The sequence below is a fragment of the Abramis brama genome (genome assembly GCF_963993115.1).
Source record: "Abramis brama genome assembly, chromosome: 2".
Lineage (NCBI taxonomy): Eukaryota > Metazoa > Chordata > Actinopteri > Cypriniformes > Leuciscidae > Abramis > Abramis brama.
Window position 1 is genome coordinate 30305050 of NC_139964.1, and position 10407 is coordinate 30315456.

Genomic DNA, 10407 nt, shown 5'->3' on the forward strand with positions numbered 1-10407 from the left:
ATATGAAAATCATCCATCGTTTACTCGCTCTCATGTGGAAGCCCATTTCCGCCACATAAGAAAAAAAGCATGCTTTTCTAAATCATAATCATGACACAAAAGTTGAAATTATGAAATTGAAAATTATATCTTGATGTTAAAATTGACATATGATATTAAAAAGTCATAATTATAATCTATAAAGTCAATTTCAACTTTATCACAATCATAATTGACATAGTATGTCATAATTTTGACACTTTAAATCTTAAAATGATCATTTTAACTTAATAAATATGACTTGGCTTGTAATAGCTTTGTCATAATTATGATTTACAAAAGCATGATTTCTTTTTTCTCATGTGGCGGAAATGGGCTTCCAAACTGTTTCAAACTCAAATGATATTCTTTCTTCCATCGACCCCAGAAGGAAATGTTACGTTCACGGTCACGCTGATCTTTTCTATACAATGGAATTTGATGGTGACCGAGGGTCGTCAAGCTACAAAAATGAGAAAAAAGGTATCATAACAATAATCCATATGACTTGTGCAATATTTAAAGTCTTCTGAAGTCGTACAGCTGCTTTGTGAGGACATTTTTAAGTTTTTAACCACTAATAATTCCTTCCATATATCTGAAGTACTGTGTTCAATCTGAATATGCACATATTCAAATGTCTCACTTTTAATTTTTGAAGCTTGAAAGATCCTGATCTCAATCCACTTTCATTGTATGGACACGATTCGGCATATCACAAAAAAAAACATTATTTTATGAAGGTGAGTAAATGAAAACATAATTTTAGTTTTTGGGTGAACTATCCCTTAAACTTTTGTTGTTATTTTGAACTGGTTTTTAATTGCCAACTATTAGGAAAAATATGATATTATACAGTATGAAGGTGCTCCGTTGTACTCATGTATTAAAAACAATCATATGTTTAAATAATGTATGCTTGGCAAAGGGAAATTGAATTGAATTTCATCTGCTGAGCTCTTGTTCAGGTCAGTTCTTTATCACAGCAGGGACAATAGATATATTTTTTATTTTATTTTTTCCCCTTTTTATACTTTTAATTTACAGTTTCTGAAAGACTTTTTCTTACCCATGCAGGATTTTCTTGTATGTTATTTTAATTGTGAGGAAAACTCAGTTTTTTTAGTTTTTTTATTTCACTTTTTTATGATTATGAATGATATGTGGGAATATACTGTCATGTATCTAGTATTAACTAATTATTTGCAATAATATTTTTGGATTTGTGTTTGGGATCTTGTGAAACACTTTCAGCAGCACTTAAAGAGATTGATGTCATTTAGCACTACAACCTTTTTCAAAAGTTCATAAGCTTTATTTGAATATGTTTTATGTACATCCTTGCATATTTATCCGTTGCTGTTAGCAGTCACGTTGCTTCAAGGATTTCCTCAGCATGTGAAGAAACACCTTTCTCAGTGACTCGTACTTGAGACGAATATGAGATGAAAGGGAAAAATGAGAAATAACAAATGGGAACTGTTAGTAGCCATGAGTCAATCAACAGCCACTGAACACATGAAACATTGTTTTCGGTTTTGTTTTTGTTCTGTTCTGTTCTGTTCTGTTCTGTTCTGTTCTGTTCTGTTCTGTTCTGTTCTGTTCTGTCTTGTTTTGTTTTGTTTTGTTTGGTTCTGTTTTGTTTTTGTTCTGTTTTTGTATTTTTTATGGGTTTGTTTAGTTCTGTTTTGTTTTGTTATGGGTTTTGTTTGGTTGTTTTGTTTTTGTTCTGTTTTGTTATGGGTTTTGTTTGGTTGTTTTGTTTTTGTTCTGTTTTGTTATGGGTTTTGTTTAGTTCTGTTTTGTTTTGTCTTGTTTTATGTTATGGGTTTTGTTTAGTTGTTTTGTTTTTGTTCTGTTTTGTCTTGTTTTGTTATGGGTTTTGTTTGGTTCTGTTTTGTCTTATGTCATGGTTTTGTTTGGTTCTGTTTTGTTTTATTTTTGTTTTGTTCCGTTTAATTTTTTTGTTCTGTTTTGTCTTGGTTTGTTATGGGTTTTGATTGGTTCTGTTTTGTTTTCTGATTTGATTTGGTTCTGTTCAGTTTTTCTTTTCTTTTTTCTGTTCTGTTCTGTTTTGTGTTTGTTTTTCTTCTCCCGTGCCAGTATTCTGAACGTCTCTTCTTGTTCATACTGATGTCTGTTCTGTCGCTTGTGTGTTCTGGTTCAGAGAAGTCACCTGATACTGTACTGTATTGAATAAAGTGTAGGTTTATCACACTGCATCACACTGCTTCTTTTCTCTTTATTGCTAAATATCTTTTTTTCTTTACTAAACACCTTATCCCACTCAGGATAGGGTGATATCTAAACGATAGGGACACCAAATGACAGCATGTCAGTATTAGTGAAAGCTTTCACTCTCGTGTTGTTCCAAAGACTTAATTTCTTCTGCAAAACTAAAGATATTATGAAGAACATTGGTAACCAAACCGTTTTGGTGACCATTGACTCCCACTTTATAGACAAACATAAAATCATACAGGTTTGGAACAACACAGGGGTGAGTATTTAAGACAGAATTTTCCTTTTGGGTGAACTATCCCTTTAAAGGGGGCATCGGATATCGTGGTTGTGTCCGCACACTGCAAAGACACATTTATATGCAAACACCATATAAATGTGAATTTATCATCTGATGACCCCTTTAAAATTAAAAGTGATTTCATTACAAATTCTTGATAAAGTACTAATTATTGAATCATGTTTTCTTATATACTCTGATATATTGCTATATGCCATATTTTATAATGTATTCAGACTTTTAATTGCAGCTAACCCCAACTTTAACAGATAAAGTAACGTAATAATGTATTCATCTGTCAGCTCATTCTTTTGTTTGTTACTTTATAACAACTTGTCAGTTATGTTTACCAAATGATGAAAATAGTACAAATGGTGCAGGACTGCCTCTGTATGACCTTGGCAGTGTAAATTATGCTGATAAACATGAATTACACCAGACTTTGAAGTCTTAGGTCACCATCAAATAATGATGAAAATTTAAAAAGTAACAATGTAAAAAAGAATGTTCCACAGTGTTCAGATCATGCATGCCACAGCATAAAGCAATAAACTGCCTGATTTGACTAATATATTGAAAAGAAAATACACATTTTAAGGCAAAACAATGGCTAATGTATTTGATTACTTTAAATAAAATTTAATTCATGAATAAGAAATATTTCTTATATTAGGTAATGGGTTATGATTTCTTATATAAGGTAGGCCTATATATGGGTTAATAAACATACTAAATTATATTGTTTTGAAAATGTAGAAAAAAAGAAAGTTTTGTGTGATGGGTAGGGTTAGTGTAAGGAGACAGAATATACAGTTTGTACAGTATAAAAAATATGGAGTGTCCCCACCAGACTGTGTGTTAATATACAGTATGTTTATATATTACAGAGCAGTTTTTACTCGTTTAACGATCGCAGTAGCAAATATTAGAATGACGCACTCTTCAGGATATGGAAACACCTCCCACTACTGTTTAAAAGTGTATCAGTCCGCTTGTGTCATCTACAGAGTGAGAAACGTCCCTCAGCAGTCGTCTAGCTGGTAAGACTGACATTCATCAGCTTATTTTCCCGGTAACACTTTAGAATACTGTTCCTTCATTAATGAATAATTACACAGGAACAAACGAGTAACGCATTATTAACACTCTAGTAACTACTATTAACTAACAAGAAACTCTGATTAACAAATTAGTAAGTAATAGCACTCAGATGAATGTAGTAGTTCATTATTAGCTAATCAATAACTACTATTTTTTCATACCTCCCAGAGAACTACTATCTACAGGTTCATAATTAACATGAATAATGCATAATGTATAATAAAAGGTAATGGTAACCCATTAGTAATGACTCAAGTATTACTGCATCATTCAAAAGGAACTACTAATTATTTGGATCAGTATTCTAAAGTGAAAAACATGATAACTACCTAATTTTGACTGAAGTCATTGTAAGCTTTTGAGTTTTTTGTAAGATTTTGAATAGTTAATAATTCCTTCCAATGGATTTGGTAACACTTTAGTCATTACTAGTGTGTTCCCGTGATCTTCACTTTAGAGTACTGATCCAAATAATTAGCAGTTCCTTTAGAAAGATGTAGTAACACTTGATTCATTACTAATTAGTTAACATTAACTTATTATATATTATGCATTATTAATAATCATGAACCTGTATATAGTAATTCTTAGTAGTCTTCAGTGAGGTATGAAAAATAGTAGTTACTGATTAGCTAATAGTGAACAACCACATTCGACTGAACGCTATGACTTACTAATTCGTTAATCAGAGTTTCTTGTTAGTTAATAGTAGTTACTACAATGTTAATAGTGCATTACTCATTTGTTCCTGTGTAGTTATTCATTAATGAAGGAACAGTATTCTAAAGTGTTACCATTTTCGCTAGTATGTTATCAAATTTTAACCGGTTTCATATTTATTCTGTAATTATCGTTTACATTTTACTGCCAGATATCCAGGTTGCAGTGAGAAATGAAGCAGTTTTGTGCTGTTTGCATCCTAATGATTCTTACTCACGGTAAGCATGTTGTTTTTTCAAATTGTTTATCTGGTCTAACTGTTCATATGTCTTTCACACATTTAGGTGCATAAAAATACTTCTATCACAATGTAGGTTGTTCACATCTCAGCAGTCTTGGTGTTAACGCATTACAAGTAACGTAATCAGATTACTTTTTTCAAGTAACTATTAATTAATTAATCCATTACTTTTAAATTTACAACAAAATATCTGAGTTACTTTTTCAAACAAGTAACACAAGTTACTTTGTTTCTAATTCATTGACTGACAGCTCTCTTCGTTGAGAAAAAAAAAGAAAAAGTTTTTGGTTATTAAAATACAAACAATCAAGCCCAGCCCAGGTGGGTGAAAGTAACGCAACACATTACTTTCTATAAAGAGTAACGCAATTAGTTACTTTTAAGGGAGTAACGCAATATTGTAAAGCATTACTTTTAAAAGTAACTTTCCCCAACACTGCATGATGTCTTTCAGTGTCTTGCAATATGCAATGTATATATATATATATATATATTTTTTTTTTTTTTTTTTTTAATATAGGCTATATATTCGCATTGCCAGGAAATAATGAATATTTTTTTCTGTCCCAGATCTTGCTCGCTTTTCTTTCAGGGCAACGGCGTTGCGTTGTAACCTGTGTGTTTCCAAAGGGTTTGGGAATCCCTGCACTCCATCAGTGCAGACATGTCTGCCATATATCACCAACTGTGGGTACATCAAATTTAAGCCTGGTTTACTGGGTGAGTTCAGCCATCATCACAACCCGTGAAAACAGATACTACAAAACCTATTCAAATCCGTTTTTTTTAAAGTTAGTTACATCAAACGCTCTTTCCGCAGGTCCTCCCTTCATCCGTTCCTGTATCAGCAAGGCGACCTGCTGGAACTATATGTATGCTGAAGCTGTGGATGCTAAGTGCTGTAACACTGACCTCTGCAACTGAGCAAGCGAACACCTAATCATGTTCAGTCGAATTCTGCCTCTCTGTAACCTTGGCGGTGTGATTGTATTGAATTGTACTAAATACTACAGCTACTAAAAGGCTAAAAAGTCAAATGTAACAAACAATTATACCTGCAACAAAAATATAGAACAAAAAGAAATGATTAATAACTTTTTTTGCAAGCAACAATAAAATCAGGCAAACTGTAATTTGTGTATCTTCCTATGCGAACAATTTGTACAGAGTGCACAAAAAATGAACAAACAACTGAAAATCTGGGTCATTTGAGGTCGGATTGGAAATTGAGATCTGATCTTTAATGCTTTTCATTGACGGCGCAGCAGGTGTTGAACAGGGTTACTTTAGTTTAACTGGAGTCAAACGTTTGTGTGATTGAGAAATATTGCAAATGCACAGACTCCACTTTGAGAAAAATCTTGTTAGGTTAGGATGAGGACTTTTTATTTCTGTTACTCGATAAAAAAGAAGCTTTCTTTCGTTTTGTGTGTTAAGAACTGAGCGACTGCTGTAAAATATATGATCAATAAGTTATGTTTTTACATTGCTTTAACTCATCAAAATAAGTTAAGCAATTTGCAACTTTTTTTTAGAAGTTATACAAGAGATTTAACTCATGGTTTAGGTTTTAAGTCAGTTGAATGTATTTTAAGTTGAAATTACTTAACCAAGTTGATTGTACTTAAAATTTTAAGGCAGCAACTTTCTTTTTTTTCTTCTTTTTTCTTCTTCTTCTTTTTTTTTTTTTAACAGTGAATTACCAGTTTTATACAATCTATGTGAATAACTTGTCAATCGATAATAACGTGTCCACTACTGCTATTGTTCAACCAGATTGTAATGACTGTTTCCGATGGCGCCATCTACTGGACATTAGCCAAAGGACACGTGTCAGTAAAGGTGTAGTTAGTAAAGGTTCTGCAAAATTTCCACAAACTAATTACATATTTGCATGTTAGTTCGTTAGGTTATTATTCATCAAATAGTTGTGGTAAGAACACTCATGTAAATGTGACATGCAATTTTAATAAAAATAACATTACAGTTAAAGTTTAAATTATAGGTTAATGATTAACTTGAGTGGATCAACTCTGGTTTGCTATATCAACAACTGAAGAAAAATTGTTTGACTGACTAAATGGATGGATGGATGGAGAGAATTTGCTGAATTTAAATTAAATGGGTAGCGAACAAGATGCAGAAGAATAATTAATTGAAATGGAAATTAATTATTATTATCATAATTATTATACCAAAAGCAAAGTTTGTCAATACAAACTTGTTTTTGTGAAAGTTTAAGAAAAGAAAAAAAAAGTTTAAAAACTTGAATTTTGAATGTTTATAGACCGACAGATAGACAGGCAAATTATATATAGCCTATATATACCAACCCGAAAATGAGAAGAAAGTTGGGTTCGGACTCCGGATGTTGATGGTTGTTTTTACATCAACGTTTGATTATGTATCATAAATATGCCAAAATACTACAATTTAAATAAGTATTTTAAACGGACTCGAAGTAGGATAAATAATTGTATTATTTATCGAATTATAAGAAATAAGAAAATGATATTGTATCAGTGCCAGTTATGACGTTCAGAAATAAAACGACAAAACAAAAGGGAAACGGTTAAATTTAAGAAAGAATATTTTTTATTTTAGACTAATAAATATTTGGTCTTTCAAGGCACTTCCAACATAAGGCCAATAAGTACTTCTTCTGACGGATAACATCCGTGTCAGATGATCTTAAAAGAGTTACACATCTAAAGCTGCTCTACAAGAGCACGTCAGAATACAACACAAAGAATAAAACATATACAGCAGCTTATACTTCCATCATCTCATGTGGCTTTCGGGGACTGATATGGACATTACTGATACTATAATTAGGCCTAATAACCATGAGCAATACGATGCGGTTCCTCTGAAAATATAATTAGCCTACATGTTGTTCGTGAGTATTATTCAGCACTTAGTTGTGCAATTAACAAGAACAATCATGTTAATGTGACCAAAAGCTGTTATTGTAACTTTCCCTGTGATTCTGCAAGTGTAAACTTTAATATTTGCGCAAAGTCTCTCAGAGTGGAAGAAGCCGTCAGGTAAAAAGTTTTTTTTTTTTTATGACAAATAATACATCCCATAGGACACGGGTCCGTTAAATAGTCCTGGCATCGGGACGGGCCGTGGGAAGGAGGCTGGAGGTCCGTACAGAGATGATGGAGATCCCAGAGGGAAGGGCAGCGCGAACGGGGACAGGAGCGGTTTGGAGGCGCATTTGAACTTTTCCAGCTCGGCCTCCTGGAGTCTCTTGGCCTTCGCCCTCCGGTTCTGGAACCAGATCTTGACCTGAGTCTCGGTGAGGTTGAGGGAGTTGGAGAACTCGGCCCGTTCGGCGATGGAGAGGTACTGTTTCTGCCTGAACTTGCGCTCGAGGGAGAGCAGCTGTGAGGTGCTGAAGGGTGTGCGCGGCTTCCGGTTCGTCTTGTGCTTGCGTAACGGGCACGGCGGCGGGCTCGGGAGACCTGCGGGACACCGGGAACAAACCGTTTCTTCTTTAGAAGCTGGGAAAAAAAGGTCAGGTCTCCAAATGCCTTCATCGTGCATTTTGACTACCGTTCTTTCTTTCTTTTTGAATAGCACTTTCTTTTTAAAATTCACTGATATCTCCTTTTTGAGTGTTTGCAACTTTTCTAATAATATTTTTTTCCCTTTTTCTTTTTTTACATTATTTTTATTCTGATGGCAAACAGAATGGCATTGAACGCCAATAGCCTCATTTCTTAACTGTTATTTCACAACAACAATTATCATTTTTAAAATGATTAACTTTTACTAATTAATTAGGCTAGGCTACTATTTATAATTACAAATGTCTAAAATTGAATAGATAAATATTGTTGTTGTTAGTAGGCTATTATTATCAATGTAGGGCCTATATCTATTGGTGCAGGCCTATAAGGAAAAAGTTGTTTAAAATGTCTAAATATGGGTTCATTTTTTTAAATCTTATTTTTTAAACATTTTTTTTTTCTTTCTTAGTTTCTGAATAGTTTCTTAGTTTCCAAACTTTATCCTTCTTTCGCTGCCTCGCAGTTGCGAGCACTATATTTACTGTAGAATAGCCTACTTTTTTGTCATTTTTGTTTAACGTTTATAACAATAATATTAGCCTATTTAATATTTTCACAAAATAAATTATAAGGCTATTTATAATAAAATGTTTTATTTTAAAATGATTATTATAGCCTGAATAGTTTATAAAAATAAATGTATATCTGTCACTAAGAAAGGTGAAGGTAAAAATAAATCAATTCTAATGATAATTTATGTATTATTAATTAAATAGCCTATCGAAGTAATATTTAAATATGCATCAAAATGTTAGCTACTATATTTACACTGTTTTCAAAGAAAGAAAAAACTCTGTAATGACTGTAACTGTAAATGGTTGAAATACTTACGAGGAGGAGATGTAAAAGACGAAGAGTTTGGCCAAGTGCTCTGTTCCTTATCGCTTAAATCTTCACTGTCCGAAACGCTTGACAAAGTGTCCACAGAAACTTTGGTTTTCTCTACAAAGTAAGTCCGTACTAAGTCCTGTCCCAATCCCAGTCTCTGGTGCTGGAGAGCCGGAGAACACGCGACCTGGCAGCTCGATTTGGCCATCAGGGATTCAACACTGAACGGGAGGTAAGTCTTCTTCACTTTATGTCCCGTGTCAGTGGACATATCTTTCGGCTTTTGACTTTCCTCGCTGTCCGAGTCCGATTTTTCCTGAGCTGTCGCTTCAACGGGCCCCTTAGGAGAACTCATCGTAAACCATCCGCCGCAAGTTTGTTCATATACAGTCTCGTCTCAAACAACTTCCAACAGTCTGTCTCGCGCTGCTTCAGTACACTTATAATAGCTCGCAAACTGCGGGCAGCCAATCAGCGTGTGCGCTCGACCAGCTGACTTACAAACGCCTCGATTTGATTGGTCAGAACGGTCCCCTGGGGCACGCTCGGACCAATCAAAATAAAACCCTTAGAAGTCATGTGGTCAAGTTGACACCAAGACATCAAGGGGATATTGAGAAAAATGAGTACTTAATCGCGGATGTCTTGCTGAGATGATGTATAGATGGCCTCGGGGCTCTTGACTCTTTGGAGCACAAAGTAGACCAATTTTAGCCCAATTAAACAGTGGGGAAGCTCTCAAAGTATCTGTATCCGACTGTTGAGAAATCATTGAAAAGGCACAATGGAATTACTCCACACCAAAACAGTGGTCAAAAGGAATACACGGTAAACAAGAAAACCGGACTGTCTTGTTTGTAAAGTCACTTGTAAATAGTTGTAGCCTAAATGTTGTTTTGTATTGGCGGTATTATTGGCAGGTAAAAGAACACCTGGCTAAATAATTAAATTACACATAATAATATATAGCTAATATGGCATGTAGAACTCTAAAAAACGCTGGGTTAACGTTTGGATATATGGACAAACCCAACCGTTTAAAATTGAAACCCACCGTTTGGGTTTGTCCATATTTGACCCAAACATGTTTTTTAGCCTATATTACCGTTTTTTTTTTTTTTAGACTTTTTTTTTGTTGTTGTTGTTTTTTTGTGGGGGATAAATTCAAAAGCAACTATAAAATTTAATAATGAGGATCGTTAAAAGGCAAAAATTGCTGACATTGGAACATTTACCAAATTGCCACGCTAATCCTTTAATGTTGTTTTAACCCATGTTTGGGTCACATATAGACAAACCCAACCGTTGGTTTAAACATTTTTAAACCAAACGGTTGGTTTAAATTTATTTTTTAAATTTTGAACCCAACGGTTGGGTTTGGCAATATGAGACCCAAACAT

At 33.8% G+C, this 10407-nt stretch overlaps 1 protein-coding gene across 1 annotated transcript; it reads right to left on the reverse strand.

Annotated features, from left to right (window-relative positions):
- Positions 1–7173: 7173 nt before the first annotated feature.
- Positions 7174–9425, reverse strand: msx1b (muscle segment homeobox 1b). The gene is made up of 2 exons (XM_084106920.1): positions 9011–9425; positions 7174–8071 (listed from the first exon to the last, which is right to left on the reverse strand). The coding sequence occupies exons 1-2, from the start codon at positions 9360–9362 to the stop codon at positions 7668–7670; spliced, it is 756 nt and encodes a 251-aa protein (XP_083963046.1). The 5' UTR covers positions 9363–9425; the 3' UTR covers positions 7174–7667.
- Positions 9426–10407: the final 982 nt, after the last annotated feature.